At 39.6% G+C, this 21,976-nt stretch overlaps 1 protein-coding gene across 9 annotated transcripts in view; it reads right to left on the bottom strand.

Moving 5' to 3' along the window:
- The window catches only part of LOC105466912 (janus kinase and microtubule interacting protein 2), a 191,490-nt gene extending 188,204 nt beyond the window's left edge, over positions 1-3,286 (bottom strand). For 5 of the 9 annotated variants that reach the window (XR_011624589.1, XR_011624590.1, XM_011716101.3 and 2 more), the window contains exon 1: positions 2,974-3,285. Coding sequence is in view for 1 of the 9 variants with exons in the window: in XM_011716109.2 (XP_011714411.1) it covers positions 2,974-2,976 (3 nt within the window). In the remaining 8 variants the exon portion in view is untranslated. Of the gene's footprint in view, positions 1-2,973 lie in introns of all 9 variants that reach the window. The other 4 variants (XR_011624591.1, XM_011716107.2, XM_011716108.2 and 1 more) reach the window with 1 other exon arrangement.
- Positions 3,287-21,976: the final 18,690 nt, after the last annotated feature.

The following is a 21,976-nucleotide window of genomic DNA, read 5'->3' as shown; positions in this document are numbered from 1 at the left end:
CTGGCAGGATTACATGTAAATTTCTCTAGGAAGATGATCAGTTGATTTCTTTACAAATACCTAGATCCTGTAATTTAGAAGCCAACTACAAAATGGAGTCTTACTGTTATAATCTAGAAGTGCCTGATCTTAAACAACTAATGTACTCTCTTAAATAAATGACTCACTCTAGAAAAAGCAAGAGAAGTTCTTGAGAAGGAAATCTAGTCCATCCTAGACAAAAGCATATCTAGGTCATACTTTTGGCAGTTTTGATGAGAGAAGAGTACATTGCTTTATTTGATTAGCCAGTTGACTACTCACACTTACTATGAGGAACTTCTACATTTTTATATTTCTAATCTTCATAATTCCTCATAAAGTTGAAGCCCATTGACCACATTTGAAGTTTCAAAAAATAGCAATAAGCAATGTCCTATGCTTATGCCCCATGCTCAGCTTATCTGAAACAAATGATTGTCATATTTCATTGTTCTCTTCTCCAAATGAAATAATCCTAGCTTATTTATTTATTTATTATACTTTATGTTCTAGGGTACATGTGCACAACATGCAGATTTGTTACATACGAATCCTAGCTTTTAAAAATCTTTCCGCAGAGAGTTCAACTTCTAGTGCTTGAAACACAGTTCACTTTTCAGCGGCCCCTTAGCAAAGGTCATATAGTTGTCTTAAAGACTGGGGTCAAAAGCTAGACCTGTATTTCTATCAGGGTAACAGCAGACACATAGCTGAAACAGGCTATCTACAAGGAGTTTTAAGCACATGACCTAAGGGATTTGCCTCTGTTCAAACTGTACCAACTTTGCCTATAAAACCACCTCCAAACGAAAACTCAACAAGAAAGAAACAAAAACAAAGCCACAGGATATCTGCTTTCATTGCATGAAATGGGGTCAACAAATCTTAATTTTACAAATCTTAATTTTTTAAGTGTACAATAGACATATCTAACATTTTGATTTTTGGAAGTCAAGTGTTATCACTAAAAGATTCAGGATGCAATGTGTTATACAATTTGTTATAACATACAAGCCCAGTACCTCTTTTCTTGCCCTATTTCATATAGTTGTTACAATTAGGCACAAAGTAGCATGAGTTTACAAAGCTGTGGATCTATAATATATGACATGCTATGAGGACATGCACAATTAAGTCCCCAAGGGCCCTTCTCATGTATAAGCCAAATAGAACAATTATTCTCAGACAAATTAAACTATAAACCCGATTCAAACACATGTGAAAATTATAAATGTGGGGGGAGTATGTAGAATCAGATGCCAGACTAAAGCCCCAAATAATTGTCATTTTACATTGTAAAAAATGTCTGTACTGACAATGATATTGTTAGAGAAGAGACTAATGGATAAAACTATAATAGCCCATGTGGTAAATGTAATACTACTAATACACTCTACCTACATATTTTTTTCTGGCTTTAATTCAATGAAATCCATTATCCTGAGTGGGAATGGAACCTCCTCATCTCAGGGATCTTTAGTCTCCTGAGCTGCTTTAAAACCTTGACATAATAAAAGGTCAAGCAGATCCCAGTAAGCATTTGTAAATTACAATAGCCCACCCAACCCCCCCCACACCTCCCCCCCCAGCCCAATTCAGCTACAAGCCACACATTCTCCTGTTCAGCTTTGCTCACTCCCTGGTTTCATTTCATTGTATAAGCAGACTAATTTGGAAACGGCTGGGCTAGGGTGCTTAGGAATACCTAGATTTTCAAAACAATCCTACTTTCCTACTTTCTTATTTACAGAAGGAGACCCTTAATACAACATTTGAGAGAACTGTAAAATGGTTCCTGGATACTGAAGGAATGAACAGCAGATAGCAGCACTATTAAATAAAATGAATGCATTTCACCTGCCAGCTCAGCTGTGCTTCCTGGGATACAAGGCACAAACATGAAAAGGTTGGGGTGGCATTTCAAGAAAACTGATTTGCTTCAACATTGATTTGGTAAGATGCTAGATACAAAATAATACCACAAGCCACCTCCCTTTCCCATCATTGTAAATTCGGAGTCCTCAATATCATCCCCCACAAACCCAATTAAAAATAAAGAGGCAGGCTACGAATTTGCATCTAGTTCTGTGACACAGATCAAATCATAGGCATCTGTTCCAATTGGTCACAATGAAACTAAGAGACAATAACCAGAGTAAATTTCACATTAATCCAAATAAAGCCAATGAATAATAATATAAACCAGAAGCATAGTTTCAAAAACATGCAAGTACTTCCAGGCATGCAAGGACATATCTAAACCATAAAAATGACTGCAAAGCACACCCTACATATAAATATGCTTCATAAATGCAATATAAATGCTAAGTAACATGTGTATATATGATATATATATCCATAAGATATACATGTGTAAGTTCACAATCAAATCTACGTATAAAATAAAACTGGGTCTTGCAAATGATTTCTCAACAAGAGTACAAAATAAAATGTCAAATTCTGGGGCCACTTTTTCTAAGCAATCAATAAAATAAGCAAAACCACCTTATAATGAGTCTGAGAAGCTTATGAGACACCAAATGTATTTCTGAAGAAGGCCCAACCCTGTATGTGAGAGCTGCAAATGAAATGATTCCTTTCAATAACACCCTCTTCTTGTTGTTAGCTCTTTTTCCAACCCCTGATGCTGTTGCTAAGCTTAGGAGAAAAAGGCACCAAGTGGCTCAGTCTGCATTCTGAGCCAGTTAGAGATAAAATCAGAACACCTTTTTTTTTTTTTTTTTTTTTTTTTTTTTAAAACACAAGCGGTTGCCTTCTCACTTCTCTCTTCCTGGCAACGTTCCTCTCCCTCCATCCTCATCTCTGTCTCCACATCTCCCCCTTCTAGTCTGTGGCACGGGAGTCATTGTTCAAGTTCAGGCCAGAAATGTATACATAGGTCAAATAATAACACGCTAAACCAAGAAGGGAGCCCTACTGTTTCCTACTCACCATGCTGAGACCCGGAGAAGCTGTTTAAAGGAGGGAGAGATGCAAACTGAATCCATTTTCCTTGTGACCGAGTCGGATGCAGCCTCCGAACCCAACATCAGCAGCGGCTGCCGGTTTTTTTTTTTTCCCCCTCTGTCTCTGGTTGGCGATGGTGCGAATAGGAACCACCCTTCCAGCCCCGCTAAAGTATCAGCAATAGAGGCGGCGGCGGCGGCAGCAGCAGCAGCATCACCAGTTGGGCCTCCTCCCTCTCGGAGGATGGGGTGAGCTCGGAAGCAGCCAGGAACTTGCAGCAGACACCTCCTTTGGCTCCTCCTCTCTCTCTCCCCCTCCCCCAGTGCCCCACCCCTCCTGCGGTAGAGGCTGCTGGCCCGGCAGCTGCTGGTTGCCATGGCAATGACCAATGATAAGCGACCAAGCTAAGCGGGAGGGGAGATGGGCGAAGCAAGCTGCAGGGTCTGGAGGGGAGAGAGAATTTGTGCTGCTGCCCTCTGGGACGCTCTTGATCTCTCCTACCCTGGACTCCAGGTCTTTTAAAAAATGGGGTAAGGGTGGTTAGGCACGGGGAGAGAATAATTAAAATTTAATTGAAATTTAGATCGAAACATACGTAACAGCTTAGCTATTTTTTGCATTTTCTGTGGTTTTCCAATAAAATGTATGAAATTTATTATCAGAAAAATAATAACAAATATGGAGAAAATTATGTCACATAACAGCAGATTATTATTACTTCCAAACGTGTTCGTGCTTTATAGCATCTTTTACTCAATACCAGGCAACAAGGTTATTAGAAAGCAAACGGAGTGCCTGGACTTTGTAATAGGTTAAGAATCTGGTTGATTCCTTTGCACTACTCCCGGCTTGTTCTCAGGTAAGTTACTTGGTTTCACTGTTTTTCCAGCTACCCTTCTGAAGAGGACTTGGAGGAAATTGACGCTTCCCTGAGGAAAAGTAAGTTGGGATAGAGACCGAAATTCCTTTCAACAACCACTATTCTCAGTAGCACCAGCTGGTGGACAGTTCCCAATCTTTTAGAGTCAAACTCCTAGAGCATTCATTTTCCTGCAGGCAATTCCTGTCGTTTTCATGGATGCCCCTTTGGAGTTCCAAAGTCAGTTGGCAGTCAGGGTGGTGGGCAGGAAAAGGGGAAGTGAGGTCAGCAATGTCCAGTTGTAGGCGAATTCTGTTTCTAACCATAATTATAGATGACACCCGTATTTATCTCGTGCAGGGGTTGTAAAGATTGAATGAGATAATGCGCTAAAAGCTCTTGGCATGTAGTAAGTGTACAATAAATATTTACTATTAACGGCATAGTAGTACATTGTAGCCACCTCTTAATCTAAGGGTTTAAGGGGAATAACATGGCAATTTCAGGTAGGAGAAAAAATTAAGGTGAGAAAACCCAAAATATGTAATAACCATGATGATGATGGCAAAGACAGAGAGGCCCTAAGAGATTAAGTGTTCTCTACATCTTGATATTTGAGGACATTGTAAATCTCAGAGGAGTTAGATACATTTCCCAAATTCACAACTGATAAACGACAGAGCCAGAATCAAAATGAATTCTTCTTTTTTTTTTTTTTTTTTTTTGAGACGGAGTCTCGCTCTGTCGCCCAGGCTGGAGTCCAGTGGCGCGATTTCAGCTCACTGTCAGCTCCGCCTCCCGGGTACACGCCATTCTCCTGCCTCAGTCTCCGGAGTAGCTGGGACTACAGGGGCCCGCCACCTCGCCCGGCTAGTTTTTTTTGTTTTGTTTTGTTTTGTTTTTTGTATTTTTTAGTAGAGACGGGGTTTCACCGTGTTAGCCAGGATGGTCTCGATCTCCTGACCTCGTGATCCGCCCGTCTTGGCCTCCCCAAAATGGGCTCTTCTAACACTTACATTTGCTCTCCTAACCACTACACGTTTCTGCCACTCCTCCATAAAATGGAAATAATCTTTTTTCTTAATCCACAGAGTTATTTACAGGTTCAAATGGAATTAACACAAGTTCCAGAGTCAGACGACCTAGGCACCATTCCTAGTGCCAGTATTTACTATAGGTATAATTTGGAACGTATTTATTAACTTCCTCAAATCTACATTTCTTCATCTGTAAAAAGAAATAATCACAGAACCTCATGAGTCATTACAAAAATTAAACTAGATGATGTGTGTAAAATGTGCAGTGTTTAGCAGATAGGAAATGTTCAATAGATGTAGCTACGGTTAGTTGTTACTCATTTGTAAGTAACTAATATTAAAACGTGAGAAGACTTTTTCCTGCATAGTGTCATTCTTGATGTCAGGGGCTTCTTCTAATAAAACCGGCTTGAAGATAACTAGGTGATGAGGGAAAGAGTTGCAGCACTTCCCCAGCATTTGACACTGGCTTTCCATCCACTTGGTGGGAAAGCCTGCAACCTCCTTTGTGCAGCTAGTGTCCCCTGTCTTCTGTCAAAGCCTCGGCAGCCACACAACCTGCAAACACTTCCAAGTCAGCATCACCTATGTGTAACGTGTAACATAAAGGAATGGGATGTGATCATCTCTCTTCTTTCAGTATTCCTGTATTTTATCTTCTGCTTTCTCCGCAGAGATGGTCTTGTAAGCAAGCAGACCAGGGAGCTGAAGGCTGTAGAAGTTGTGACATACTAGATGACAGAACCCTCCACACTGTCTAGTTAATTAAATAGTTAATTTTATTAACTATGGTTATAGTTAATAAACTATAACCATATGGTTCGTCCTTAGTGCTAGGAGCTAAATGGCTAGGGGTAAGTGATTCTAGTTTTTTCCACTCCTCCCATCAACATAAAACAATTGGTCAAGGGTCAACTGGTGAGAGAAAAGTTTGGTGTTTCCTATTTGAAGAAATCTCCAATTTAACCATTCAAATACAACTTACTCATTTGTTTTTGGTCATATCCAGGCAGCACTGTTATCATTATTTATTGATAGTTTTCCCTTATTTATTTTAATTATGATTTACTTGATTTGCCATTTATTCATTTTTAAATGAAATGTTTCTGTGACTTCAGCAAAACATAAATGAAAATTGTTATGGTAAAGATAATGGACCCATGGGAAGGAAATGAAAACAAATTCTTAAATTTTTTAGTAAAACAAAGACTTCAGCTTTATTTATAATAATTTTTAATTTAAAAAGAAAGATTAAAACTCACACCTCTCTATTACCATCCCCTCTCTTACCATGCTCTATTTTTCTATATAACTGTATAGAAAATTAACATTAATAATATATTCTATGATAATATAATACAGTATATTATAATATAACATTGCTTAATGTAGTATGCTATACTATAATGTGTACTATATTATATATTAGTGATATACTGTTTTTTTGGTGCTATTAAATTTCTTTTTTTTTTTTTTTTGAGACAGAGTCTTGCTCTGTCACCCAAGCTGGAGTGCAGTGGCGCGATCCTGGCTCACTGAAAGCTCCGCCTCCTGGGTTCACGCCATTCTCCTGCCTCAGCCTCCCGAGTAGCTGGGACTACAGGCGCCCGCCACCGCGCCCAGCTCATTTTTTGTATTTTTAGTAGAGACGGGGTTTCACCGTGGTCTCGATCTCCTGACTTTGTGATCCGCCCGCCTCGGCCTCCCAAAGTGCTGGGATTACAGGCGTGAGCCACCGCGCCCGGCGCTATTAAATTTCTTTATCTGTTTCTCCCTATCAGAACATAAACTATGAAAGGGCAGGGATTTTTATTTCCATGTTTGTTTGTGAGTGGTGTCTGGGCCCTATTAGGTGCTCGATAAATATTTGTTGAAGAATAAACCAGTAAATAAATAAAAGAATAACTTTCTGCGTTGAATCATGGCTCTATCATTTATACATATAATTATATAATAATACATATAGTATCGTTTGTTCAGATATATTGTTGGTATTTCTCTAATTACTTAGATAATTATGCTAATTACCTTATTTAGCACACATGCATGTTAACGTAATGTTTATCTGGCACAGATTTTAAAACTACACAGTTATGAAAGTAAAAATGTTTGCTCACGTATGTTCAAAGTCATCTAACATGTCCTCAGTGGGTAGGCATGGTGTTCTTTGGGCAACACTGATTTTCCTCTAAGAGCTTCTTGGTCAATAGTACTAATTGTGACCAAACTGTCTGTCTCTCCTGGGACTTTTCCAACTTTGACTTCTGAATTCCGTGAGATGTCTGAAAAAGTACAGGGTATGGGTGTTGGCTCCAAAAGTGGCATTAAAATTTCAGGAGATACCACAGCATAATGGGAGAAAGCTGCAAAGTGTGGGCTCTGGGGACAGACTTCCTGGATTGAGTACAGGCTTTACAATTTCTTTTCTGAGTGACCTTGGACAAGTTGCTGTATTTCTCCATGGCTCAGTTTCTTTATCTGTAGGACATGATAGCAATACCTACCTCACTGAATTATTGTTCTGTGGGATTTGTTTGCACCTTGAAACATCATTTATTATCTCATAGTGTTTGCGGGGCAGAAATCTGGGAGTGGCTTAGCTCAGAGCTTCTGGCTCACAGCCTGTCATGAGTTGTAGTTAAACAGTTGGCTGTGGTTGCTGTCTCATATGAAGCCTCGACTGAGTTCAGTGAGTCCAGACTCACTCCCAGGGTTCTTGGAAGTCTTTGGTCCCATTGAGTCGTTTTTGAAGTTTATGTGTGCAAAATATTAAGGAGTACCTGGCATGTAATAAATGATAAATCATATCAGTATTGTTATAAACACAATTTTATTAACTATGGTTATGCCTAGCACATTTTTCTGGATGTTTCCAAAGCACTCAGATCACTTGGGGTTATTCTAAAAGCTGCTGTTACGGCTGCAGACCAGCTATCAAGAGATAATGAGGAATTCTGGAGATGCTTATGTCACACTTCATCAAAAGCCTGATTTCCCCCAAAAGGGGGCAAAAACAAAGGCATTCATAAGTGACTGTTATTTGTCCCCTGCCTTCTTTATGAGAGATTATTAATATATTATACATTTACAGAGAACATTAAATATAAGCAGTAAGGATCTTCTTGAGTTTGCTAAGAATAAGGATCTCATTCTGACCTCATTGTATATCCTTTATCAATAGTATCAGTAAGCAAATATATTAGAAGAACTCTCCTATGAACTCTACACTCTCATGGCCGATGATCTTGCAGACGACTTCCTGCATAGCAAGTAGACACTTTTGTGTTTGTTCAGTTTATGTCCTCTTGAGGTTCCTTTGTTGCCTCAACTCTTCAACCTTTAAAATGTATCCATTAACTCCTTCAGGGTATCTTCACTGATACGAGGGTTAGCATTGAAGCTAGGGTTCCCATTGTACTGTGACACATCCTAACTACACTTACATGGTGAATGGTAAATATTCTTTTATTTGTCTTTCCTTCTTATTTTAGTGCAAGGCCTTTGAGGTCAAGGTTAAAGTTCATCCATTCATTTATTGTTACTCAATCTAAGAGATGTTTATTGTTAGTTGCTATCATGTGCTGTTACTAGGTACCAAAGATGTAGCTGTGAGTCAGGTAACATGAGAACTCCCCTCATGAAGCTTATGGTCTAAGAGGAAAGAGAGCTTATATAATTACTTAAAATAAATTATGTTGAGCACTACAATAAAGAAAATCAGGCAGCTCTGACAGCAGATAAAATAAAAGTATAATGTAGTTTGGAATCCCAGGGAAGATATTACTGGAGAGATTGTGGGGTGAAATGGGAGCAGGTGATTTAGAATATGCATGTAGGTCCTGATATGTGAAAGAACATGGCATGCTGGTCAAATGTTGTTTAATCCTAATACCTAGCACAGAACATGGCACCCATTATGTGCCACCTACATGTTTGTCAAAAAAATCTGCCTTCTCCATCTCCCAACACACGTAAACACAGAACTTCTTTCTTCCATTTTTCTTCTGTTAATTTACTAAGGGGATTAGGGCTTGTCAATAGCTATGGAATGGACAAGCTGTATGAGATAAGAATGAATGAAAACAGGCCAAAGGATTAATTCTTCTAACAGTAGAAAAAAGAGGTATGATGCTCACAGTAACTACTGCTCCATTTCAGATTTATTAAGTGAGATTTACATGATAATACAAACCTTTGCTCTGAGGCTGAAATGAGAAGGAGTTTTTCCCTTTCAGGTCCTGGACAGTTGTATATTACCATGGCAGATAATACATGGGCTTAAGTTACCAAAAAATCAGGGACGCCAAAGAAATGAGAAAACTTCTGTTTCAATGACCTTTTCCAAGATTTTACAATCAGCAACTCTACAAATAAAAGCCAGTTTAATTTCAGTATATGTATAAGTTTTATTGTAACTTTAGTTTTTATTTTTAGTCATTTATGGGAAGCACCATAATTTTCATAATTTTTACAGTGCTTAGGAACTCAAAATGTCTTATTACATCACTGGGAGTAGAGAACACGAGCCAGAGAGTACAATAAACACGTCATTGCACAGAGAAAAAACAGACATAGCTTTTCCCCTGTGGAGCTTAGAGTCAAACGTGTGGGATAGCCAAAGAACAAAAATCAAACCACTAAAATAGTAGCAAATTTTCACAAGTACTATGAAGCAAGGAAAGAAAGGATGAAGAAGGACTGAGGAGTGACATTCAAACTGAGAAATGACATTTGAATTATGCCAATCATGTAAGAGCTGAGAAAAGAGAGTTTCATGTGGATGGATGAACTCTGAAGAAAATGTTAGGAATGAGAAATACTTTTGAAGGCTGAAATATGGTGAGTAAGGGTGAAATTGGCATGAGGGGAAGTTTGGAAGGTGGGCAGGGGTCAAATTATTCAGCACCGTGAAGCCCACTGTAAGTTAACTGGAGTTTCTTAATTGCAATGAACAGCCATTGCAGAATTTAAATTTGGGTTAAAGCATTGTGGGAATGAACTGGTGATGGGTGAAAGTGGATGCAGTTAGCATACTACAATAATCTAAGCCAGAGATGATACTTGTTAGATTAGGGTTGATATGGAGAAAACTGGACTGTTTCAAATGCATTTTAGAGGTAGAATTCTGGGGATTGCTGAGGGTTTGGATGTTGGGGTTGAGGGAGAGGGAGGTGTCAGGGATTACTTTTAAGTAGACAGCTAACTTCTTTCGTTTGAAAGGATACACTGTCAAGGTTCAGTTATTACCTTCTGTAATGAGGAAAGGCCTCAGAGCTCTGGCTCTGGGAAAATGTGAGGAAACTTAAGGTGTTCTAAATGCTCAACTTGTGGGACTCCTCTTCATGCCTCCCCAGGTTTAGTGCTTTTGTGAATTAGGCATGAACAACTTGTCAGTGGATCAGGCAAACCATCACTGAACTTACGCTGCTGCAATGAAAGCAACTTGGCTAAAAAGGGCAGGTGAGGCCCTGGATTTTCATTCAGAATGTTCCCAAGGACCTTAGAAGTGGGTTGCCAATAGGAAACGGCCTTCCTCTATCTACTCAGAACGCGTTTTCTCCCACAGCTAACTTGGCCTCTTCCTCGATCACACTCCTGATCCTGTTACCTTCTAAATATGTGACCTTGTAACTATATCTTCTGTGCCTCATTGTCCTCATCTGTGAGGCCAGGATAATAATTGCCTTTGCTATTAAGTGGAGATTTAAATGAATTATGTTTGTAAAGGCCTGAGCACACATCTGGCATGTAGAAGGGTCTCTTTAGTTCCAGCTGTTCTATTATATAACTCCCTCCCCCAGATCTGAATCTTTCTTATGAAAGCCTTGAAGGCCCTAGTCTTTTCCTTCAGGACCCCAAGTGTTCGAACATTTTTCCTAATACCTCCCACCTCAAGACCCCCAAATAATCTTTTAGGTACCTCAAACAGCTAAGTACTTATTTTCCTGTGAAAGATATGCCAGGTACAGAGAGACTGATGAACAAAAGGGTTGCCGGAATGTGGCATTTACAGATTTCATGATCTGTCTCACATGTTTATGAGCCAGCTTCCTTTAAATATTGATATCCTGTATTTGCATTTTATTACTGTTTGATTTCATTCTTACAGTTGATCCGAAGTGTGAAATTGGGAGCCAACACTTCCATGTTAGAAAAAATGCACAATGAAGGAGTTTGAGTTTTGTGTTTTGTGTTGTTGTTGTTGTTGTTGTTGTTGTTGTTTTTCTTTTCCCTGCCAAGGACACAAAACCTTGTGAGCTAATATCTGAGATCTCTGTGTCTGCTACTACCCCACTGCCTCCTCATGGGACATTTTGCTTAACATGTCCTTGGCTTTAGCTACTGCTACAAGCTGAAGGTCTTTCTCCTGAGATGCCTGAAACTAGTGGGTTTAATCCTGAATGAAGGATTTGGAAGAAAGGCAGGGCCAAGCCAAGAGAGAAGGATTTAGACTTCAGGGCAGCAGATTTCCTCATATTAACTCTTGTAAACCTCTTTTACCCTAAGTCCAAATTCCTTCTTGTTTCTCACCATCCATTTCTCCTTCTAATACATTTCTCAATTCTTAATAAAACTCCAATCCGTTTCTCAAATGAATCTATTAAACTCTTAACTCTGGCTGAAGTATAATTCTCAAAATGGCAATACCGGCCGGGCGCGGTGGCTCAAGCCTGTCATCCCAGCACTTTGGGAGGCCAAGACGGGCGGATCACGAGGTCAGGAGATCGAGACCATCCTGGCTAACACGGTGAAACCCCGTCTCTACTAAAAAATACAAAAAACTAGCCGGGCGCGGTGGCAGGCGCCTGTAGTCCCAACTACTCGGGAGGCTGAGGCAGGAGAATGGCGTGAACCCAGGAGGCGGAGCTTGCAGTGAGCTGAGATCCGGCCACTGCACTCCAGCCTGGGCGGCAGAGCCAGACTCTGTCTCAAAAAAAAAAAAAAAAAAAAAAAAAAAAAAAAAAAAAAAAAAAATGGCAATACCAAGATCCTTAGGCAAATACAAAATGAACTCACGTCAATAATTTTATTAATTAATTAATGAGGTGTTAAAACTGACCCAAAGTACATTTGAGAAATTAGATTTTTATAGAAAATGTACAAATAAGAGGACAAGAGCAGGTTTATTTGTACAACTCACTTGGACTTCAAACTTGAGATAAAATTTTATACATACGAGTGATCTAATTTATGACCTTGAATAAACTAAGCCAGTGGTTGACTTTTTGAGGTCATGATAGCCAGTCTTTGTATCACCTGAATCAACAGATTGATGAATATTTGTCTCTTATACCTGTGAAAGACCTCACGCTGGATGTTAAGGACACTATTATCTGATCCTGAAGTCGGAGAAATACAGTTTCATACCCTTTCTCCTAACTTTCCTTGGTCTTGCCAGATTGTGTTTTAAACCCATCTGCTGAATCACAGTATGGCCAAAGTTACATATTGGAGTTCTTGTTTCAGCAATGTCTTCATCTCTCACAATATCCTTCCATCTTACAGCTATACATTTATAACAAAGAGATACATAACCAAAATATAGAGAGCAAAAAAGGAGAATGGATGAAAACAATGCTTTCAGGTAGACAACGCACTGGACGCTGAGCCACTCTTGACTGAGTGACACTGGGGGTGTGAGGCATGCTGTACTCTATGTGGAAACTGAAAGATCCCTTCTACTTAACACACACACACACTGGGGCCCAAGAGATCCTGCTTTGACAACTCTTCTAGAAGAAGGTGAAGAGGATTGTTCCTACCTCACTCACAAATGTTAACATACAGAGGAAAGAGCTTTCTCCTTCTCTAAGACAGCATAAAGTAGAGGTGAGAGTGAATTCTCTTTACCTTGAAAGAGACTGCTAAGCATTTTGATCTGACAAGGACTGGGGACATTGGTGGCCTGGGTGAATATGACGACCACTGTGCCACGGAGGATATGAGGACTCCTGCAGGATGACGGGATGCCCAGCAGACCATGTGTGAGGTGCTTGAGAAGCAACAGCAGCTGCATGCTTGGTGGCGCTGATGAAGGGCAGGTCCTTACATGCAGAGGCCAGAGGCTGATACACTGATTCTTGAGCTCGTATAATAAACCTCTTGGGGACTTTAAGAGACACATTGAAGTGGAAGATGTGGAGGGCAGTTAGGGAATATATGCAACAGGAATGTAGTCTTTCAGTGTGAATAGCTTCTTCATTCATCCAGATGAATCAGGGTTTGAGATACGAGGTTACATAGCAAATAGTTGGGTTTTTGTTTTTTTGTTTTTGAAGACAGGGTCATTCTCTGTCACCCAGGCTGGAATGCAGTGGCACAATCACAACTCACTGCAGCCTTGAACTTCTGGACTCAAGCAATCCTCCCGCCTCAACTTCCAAAGTAACTGGGACTACAGGTGTGCACCACCGTACCTGGCTAGTTTTCAAATAATTTGCAGAGATGGAGTCTGACTATGTTGGTTATGCTGGTCTCAAACTCTTGGCCTTAAGTGATCCTCCCGTCTTGGCCTCCCAAAGTGCTGGAATTATAGGTGTGAGCCACTCAAATAGTTCTTGTTAAATTCCTTATCCAGTCTTTCATATCTTCCTTGAGAACAGGTAAGCCGAGCGTGCTGTAGAAACACAGCGCAGCACCATGCTACATCCCTATCATTTTACTTTTCGTGCTTCATTGCCTCTACATTAGAGCGCAGCGGGACAGTGGTAGAAAATACAGACGGTTTTATTTGTATGGTTTGTTCATGCCTGTATTTCCTCTTAATCCTATGGTTTGTCTTCATATAAGAGAGTTTCTTGAAATGGGAAGAAAAAGAGAGAAATGTTTGCTTCACAAATTCCCCTTGATTTGTCTAGAGTTGTCTGGCAGAGCCCTTCACAGCTCAGTGCTCAGAACTTCATGCTTCTCCTCTGTTCAACAGAACTGTAAACTCTGCGGATCCTGCTTCTCCAGGGTCCCTTCAGTGGAAGCTCCTCTTGCAAAGCCTAACACTATGTAGTCATTGTTCGCCACAGAGTTATGATGATTGTGCTTTTGGGCAACGCAGAGAATCAGCAGACTTTACACCACAGAGAAACTCTTGGAGTCACTTACATCATCCCAACTCCTTGTATATGGAGATTTTATATTATGATGTAGGAAAGTGAGCCAGGCCCTTTTCCAGAGTTTTGAATACTTGGCTTTCAATATGGGAGCAGAGTATCAGTGGTAAAATTCAAGACTCTTCTGTTATTTTTATTTATTTTTGAGACATTGTCTTTCTCTGTTGCCCAGGTTGGAGTGCAGTGGCACGATCTTGGCTCACTGCAACCTCTGCCTCCCGGGTTCAAGCGATTCTCCTGCCTCAGCCTCCTGAGTAGCTGGGACTGCAGGCACATGCCACTATGCCTGGCTAATTTTCTTTGTATTTTTAGTAGAGACGGGTTTCACTGTGTTAGCCAGGATGGTCTCAATCTCATGACCTCATGATCCACCCACCTCAGCCTCCCAAAGTGCTGGGATTACGGGCTTGAGCCACTGCGTTCGGTCAACTGTTCTGTTATTATGCCATCTTCTTATCTCTTGAAAGGCCTGGTGTGTAATAAATCCCCTGAAAGTTCTGGTGTGTAATAATGCTATGAATAGTGAATTTACCCTCCCCTTTCAGCCTACCGTATTATTCTAGGTGAGGCTTTCAAAGTCACTACATTAGGAGCAAATTAACACTGAGTGAGAAAAACGTCACTGCTTTCTGCATTTCCAAATAGCTCAATTTCCAATCCTTTCTTATTTTACATATAGTCACTGAGTAAGTGGAGACCCAGAAAGGAAGAATAGGTTACATGGCTTCATTACTATTTCCCCCAGATTCTCAGAAGCTGTGATCTGCCTTTGTAAGATGGAACAATTTTTTAAACATAAGAGCAAAAGAAGATATAGCATATTGAGAATCATGTAAATTCCACTGTAATTCTAAAGATTTGCTGGCCTTCACAATCAGGAGTATATTTTTATTCTTCCTTTTGATACAACAGTGTGACTAATGACTACCTGGTTCAAACATCTAATTATTGGAATTAAGACACAGTGTGAATCAGATGCAATGGATCTCCTAATATTTTCTCCATTTTTCCAACCATCTCTGTCTTGGCCCTGGGATATTATAGCATAGAGAAGTCACAGAAGAGAAAAGTGCTTTGCATTATACAATGTCCCAATTTCCCAGAATTTTCTGGAAAATGGCCTGGGTCTGACTTTATGCAGAGATCATAAGTATGGAGACAAGAGTACATTTGTTTTATGTACCTTTCCTGAAGGAGAAGTCTTCATGTCCTAGACTTAAGTATGGGATATCAGACTTAGAAAGAATAATTTATACCTAATTATGGCCTCCGTGACCAAATTAGACCAAATCAAAGGCCTGGCCTTTTATAGATCATAATAACAATGTTTCCTATTTCTTGAATAAAAGGTTGTAATAAATATTAAATTCTGTTTTTTGAGCCTCTGTCCCATGGATTATTCTGAATAAGGTGCTATAAATGAGATTTTAGAAGCAGATTGTATGAGACCAAGATAAAGCAGCTTCAGGCTTAGGCTACTAACATCTCTCGTGCTTCCCATTTTTAAAAAATCTAAGCCTTAACTAATCTATTACAAACTAATTCTTTGCTTCATTCAGTGTCCTCAACCTTCATACTTTCCTCTATTTGACCCTATTCTCAGATCAGACAAACCCACGTATAAAACAGAGAATGAGAAAATGATGATGATTGAGACTAACGATTCCAAGTACATGATAATTCTTAGTAACATCTTACTAAGATAATTCATAGTAATTTCTTAATCCAGGGATTAGTATGAGGGACCAAACTTAAAGGGGAATCCTAATGCTATTCCTCTCCTTTTTGTTTAACATATATGTGAGTAATGTGTCACTGATATTCCTACTGTCCTCTCCTCCATCCACACCTTCAATAGAGAAGTGGCTCCATGACTGTTATCAGGATTTCTGTAAAACCCTCAGTTTTGGGGAATTGCAGTTGGATGTGGATGAGAACTGCAACTGGAACCTAGAATTGCACCTTTCTTCCCCAATGAAAAGGCTTTAGAAGACATCTCATTTAACTCTTTTCTCCAGTTTTGGTTCAATTAAAAGTTAATCAATGAAATGCTGAGTCTCACCTCTCCCAATACTGTCCCCAGAACTTTGTAACTCTAACCATCAAGGCCAGGATCTTTTCAGATCATGCCTTCTCACGGGACCTTTACGGTGGCCAAGAATCATCTCACTGAAGACAGACCACAGAGGAATAATAGAACCATTTGCTTTATATCATATACATTCTCATCTCTCCAAGATCCATTTCCACTCTAAATTTTCTTAGTGGCAAAATTTTAAGATGCAGTCTTTAAAGGGAGATTTTTTTTTTCCATTGAGCCACCTTTGAGCACTGCAGACATGCTTGGAGGAAGTGTCAGTAATCCAAAGCTTATTATCAGGGACCAGTCTTTGAGACAAGAGTTCATGTCTATCTTAGAATTTGTACTCTGATTTGTGCTGACCCTTCTTTTTATGTCTCCCGTATGCATTAGGGCAGATGGACAAACTTTACTGGGAAACACTCAGCCTGTCTTCTCTTAAAAGCTATAGGCAGAACTTCACTCATAACTTGCCACACTGAGGGGAGCCCTTTGGTGACATCTAGTCACCCTGTGCCTCCACTTTTATGCGGCGCAGTGATTGCTGCCTCTTCCCAGATCCGTGTGAGTCTGGCCTTCATGACTAGAACAGATCATTGGGAATTGTCTTATGAGATCGGATTATTATAAAAACAGCTTCTGTTGAGATTGTGGAGGAACAGATACTCATAGATCGCTTGTGTGAACAAAAGTCAGTAGTGAGATGGGGGGATGAAGGAGGAAGAGACAGAGCGAGTGAGAGAGACAGAGATTGCTGACATGTATATGACAGCTCTGTCTGCTCAGAGGGCCTGGTAGCAATGAGACAACAATATCCAGAGCATGAATTCTAAAGGCCATACTTCATTAAAAGGAAATAAATCAGGACTCATTGGACAAATGGTTGATTCCAGAGCTGTGGCAATAAAGATAAAATGAACTTGGAACACCTTGCTATTGTAGAAAGTAAAGAAGTACTTAAAGAAAGATGGAAACACTTCGAAAGTCAAAGGAATCAACTTGAAAGGAGTGGCATTCACAAAATCTAAAAGAGTTTGGGCATCAAAAAGAATAATAATATAGTAATGGAATATAAACCATATAATAAAATTAGAATCCATGACTCCATTCTTTTATAAATAAATAAAATGAAATAAACAGGGAGGAAAGGAAAGCTTTTTCTTACAGCAAAATGCCAACTAATAACTATAAAAGGAATGACCCATCATTTGGGAAATCATCATTTAGCAAACATCATAGTAATATTCTAAGGATGAATCATCAATGAATGCTAAAACTAATGGGTGAATGTTTGATGAGGAAGAGGATATTTATAGAGTCTCAGACTATATCTCCACAAGGTCCCTCCCATTCTTCATATTGAGAAAAGCAATAACTTTACAGTGAAGAAACCTAGTTGGTACCAGAGTTCCCCCTTATCTTTAGTTTTGCTTTACACAGTTTCTGTTACTTGCAATCAATTGCAGTTTGAAAATATCAAGTGGGAAATTACAGAAATAAATAGTTCATAAGTTTTAAATTGTGCACCATTCTGAGCAGGATGATGAAATCTCTCATGGTCCTACTCTGTTCTACCTGAGACATGAATCATCCCTTTGTCCAGCATGTTTGCTCTGTATACGCTACCTGTCTGTTAGTAACTTAGTAGCTCTCTCAGTTAGTAGATCAACTGTGACGGTATTGCAGTCTTTGTGTTCAAGTAACTCTTATTCTACTTAAACGATTAAACTCAGAGAGCAAGGCATGCCAAAAGTTAAGATAGACTTAAAGCTAGTTCTTTTATGCCAAACAGTTAGCCAAGTTGTGAATTCAAAGGAAAAGTGCTTGAGGAAAATTCAAATGATAAGAAAGTGAAACAGTCTTATTACTGTTATGTTATTATGAAGAAAGTTTGAGTGGTCTGGATAGAAGATCAAACCAGCCACAATACTCCCTTAAGCCAAAGCCTAATCTAGAGTAAGGCCCTAACTGTCTTCAATTCTACAAGGCTGAAAGAGATGAGAAAGCTACAGAGGAAAAGTTGGAAGCTGGCAGAAGTTGGTTCACGAGGTTTAAGGAAAGAAGCCATCTCCATAACAGAAAAGTGCAAAGTGAAACAGCAAGGGCTTATGTAGAAGCTGCAGGAAAACACTCAGAAGACCTAGCTAGCTAAGATCATTGATGAAGGTGGCTATATTATACTAGAGATTTCCAGTGCAGACAAAAGAGCGTCCTATTAGAGGAAGATACCACCTAGAACATCCTAAAGAGGAAAAGTCAGTGCCTGGCTTCAGAGCTTTAAAGGACAAACTGACTTTCTTGTTAGGGGCCAGCAGCTATGACTTGAAATTGAAGCCAGGGTTCATTTACCACTCTGAAAATGCTAGAGCCCTTAAAGAATGATGCTAAATCTACTCTGCTTATGCTCTAGAAATGAAACAACAAAGCCTGGATGACAGCACATCTGTTTACAGCATGGTTCATTGAATATTTCAAGCCCAATATTGATAACTACTGCTTAAAAAAAGTGATCCCTTTCAAAATATTACTGCTCACTAACAAGGTACCTAGTTACCCAAGAGCTCTGGTGAAGATGTACAAGGAGACGTTGTTTTCATGCTTGCTAACATAATGTCCATTTTCAGCCCATGGTTCAGGGAGTCATTTTGACTTTCAAGTCTTATTATTTAAGAAATTCATTTCATAAGGCTATAGCTGTCATAGATAGTGATTCTTGGGAAGGATCTGTGTAAAATGAAAGCCTCCTGGAAAGGATTGATTATTCTGGATGCCATGAAGATCGTTCAAGATTTATGGAAGTAAGTCAAAAGATCAACATTAATAGGAGTTTTGAAGAAGTTGATTCAACCCTTATTAATGATTTTGAGGGTTCAAGACTTCACTGCAGGAAATAACTGCAGTTGTGATGGAAATAGCAAGAGCACTAGAATTAGAAGTAGACTCTGAAGATGTGCCTATATTTCTGCTATCTCATGATACAACTTTCACAGATGAGGAGTTGCATCTTATGGATGACCAAAGAAAGTGGTTACTTGAAATGAAAACTACCTGTGGTGAAGATGCTGTGAACATTGTTGAAATGGCAGCAAGGCATTTAGAGTATGACATCAACTTAATTGATAAACAAGTGGCAGAGTTTGAGAGGATTGGCTCCAATTTTGGAAGAAGTTCCACTATGAGTAAAATGCTATCAAACAATATTGGTAGCTATAGAGGAATCTTTAATAAAAGGAAGAGTCAATGGTTGTGGCAAACTCCACTGTTGTCTTACTTTAAAAAATTGCCATGCCACTTCAGCCTTCAACAACTCCCACCGTGGTCAGTCAGCAGCATCAGTACCGAGGCAAGCAAACAATTATGACTTCCTGAATGCTCAGATGATCATTAGCAATTTTTAGCAACGAAATATTTTAAATTAAGGTATGCACATTGTTTTCTTAAGGCATAATGCTATTGCACACTTAATAGACTATAGTATAATGTAAACATAACTTTTATATGCACTGGGAAACAAAAAAACTTCATATGACTTGCTTTATTTTGATATTCACTTTATTGTGGTGGTCTGGACCAAACCTGTAACATCCCTGAAGTATGCCCATATATCGGGTTCAGTACTTTCTACAGTTTTAGGCATCCACTGAGGGTGTTGGAACATATCCCCCGGATTAGGGGATAGAGGGGGCTACTGTATCTCTCTAATCAAGTGATCAAAGTTAACATCACCAAGAGTAGAATGAACAGACATCCTCTCTCTCTCTTTTTTTTTTTTTTTTTGAGACAAAATCTAACTCTGTTGTCCAGGCTGAAATGCAGTGGTGTGATCTTGGCTCACTGCAATCTCTGCCTCCTGGGTTCAAGTGATGAGTGACTTTCCTGCCTTAGCCTCCTGAGTAGCTGGGACTACAGGTGCACGCCACCACGCCTGGCTAATTTTTGTATTTTTAGTGAAGACGGGGTTTCATCATGTTGGCCAGGCTGGTCTTGAACTCTTGACCTCAGGTGATCCACCTGCCTCGGCCTCCCAAAGTGCTGGGATTACAGGTGTGAGCCACCATGCCCGGCCCTGTGTCTCCTTAACATCATGCACTGAAAAAGACACAGCATCACTTCTGAGGTATTTCTACCAAAATGCATAATCTGATTCTAATCAGATAAAATAAGAGTTTTGTTTCTGTAATTGGTTAACTCCCCCAGGAAGATAAAGGCAGCCAATAAATGACTGAATAAAGAAAATGCACACAGTTAAGAGTAAATAAGTAAAGCAGGCGCTAGAAGAGATGAGATGTATGTTTTCTCCCTTTGACGCTCCTGCTTCATGGCTCGTATGTGACAAGAGTGCTCAGATGAGTTTTTGAATGCCTGGGGTATCATCTTAGCACTGGACTTGGTCCAGCAACAATTTGCATTGTTGACCAAATTTTGATGTAATTATTTTCAGTAAAGTATAGTTCAAATGTCTTGTAGAGCCTACTTACGTAAAAGAGTATAAAAACAACCAGACTCTGCATTTTCCATCCTCTTATAAATCTTACTGCATTGGCACTGATATAATTTTTAGAAAAGTCCATGCTAAAAGGAGCATTCTTCAAGTATGGTGCAGTAAAGAGCATTTAGAATATGTTGTCTGGAATGGAGAAGAGTTTCCTACAAATAAGCACATGGGAAGAAAGACTCCAGTGAAAATGGCAGTGAGAGCAAGACTAACCAGTAGGTCAAGGCAAGCAAACACAATGCGAACAAGTTAAAGATAGGGGCAGATTACAGGATCCAGGTTCTGCAATACCATCCAGACAACATTACGCAAATCTTTAAAAAGAAGCCTTTTAGTCAGAGTCTCCCATTCATATTTATAGTAATCTCAAAGGCCTGAGAACCAGTATTTCTGATAAAAAGAAAATTCTCGTATGTTTTAGGAGAGATGCATCATCCCTGGTTTAAGTACTGAAAATTGGTAATTTTGTATTTACGTAATGGCTTTAGAAATATTAGATTTTATATCAAAGACTAGATTAATTTGTGATCTAACATAAATAGTAACATCAAAGAGGTAACTTAAATAGCTCCCTCTTGTTCTAATGAAATATATTTTCCGTTGACTACAGACTGAGAGACATAGCAACAAGGAATGCAAACTCCTTTAATTCCATATGGTGAAATGAAAACCTTGGCTCATGCATCGTTCTTTACCAGTTGCTTTTAGGAAATAAATGCAGAGCTCTATCCTAGGAGAAGTGACTCCAGTTTTCCTGGATTATCAATTCAAAATCCTCTTGTTTGTGGCAAGGAGGACATACCCATTTAAATTAAGTTGATCTGGGAGACCAATGTACGTGTCTTAAACTTGGTCTGCCTGGGACAGCAGATACATCCAGCCACAAATATTGAGAAAACAGCAAGATGAACAGGTAAAGATAAGAGTTTAGAAGCGGCATCAAGTGCATGCCTAAATTAACCTGGGACTTGGCAGTGAGAATTACAGACCTTAGCTGAGATGAAGGGAAGGGAACACTAAAAATGGCCTTGACCTTGATGTGAGTATGATCTGAGCCTGGAAAATCCTACCTGAATGCTTCTTTGTTTTGCTGGGTCCTTTACCTTACTTTTTCTGTCCAATGTTGTCCTCAATGCCCCTATTTGTGTGCTTTTCATTTTCTTACACGTAAAGTCATCTCTCCAAGTTCAGGGGGAGCAACTGATTCTAGGAATCCTTATGCATCCAAAGGCAATTGCTGATGATTGTCCTGGGGATGTTTAACCAGTTCCTGTAAGGTGGTGGAGGCATCATGCAGGAGAAACTTAAGTGCATACCCCTCTCTACTTTTTCATTTCCAAGGGGAATTAGACAGCTTGGGATTTTGTGGATGTCCAAGGGTAGACATCAGAAGTCAAGGAGGACAGAGGCTGA

Source organism: Macaca nemestrina, chromosome 6 (assembly GCF_043159975.1).
Source record: "Macaca nemestrina isolate mMacNem1 chromosome 6, mMacNem.hap1, whole genome shotgun sequence".
Taxonomy (NCBI): Eukaryota; Metazoa; Chordata; class Mammalia; order Primates; family Cercopithecidae; genus Macaca; species Macaca nemestrina.
Note: the sequence above shows the minus strand (reverse complement) of the source record. Positions and strands in the feature narration are given on the sequence as shown.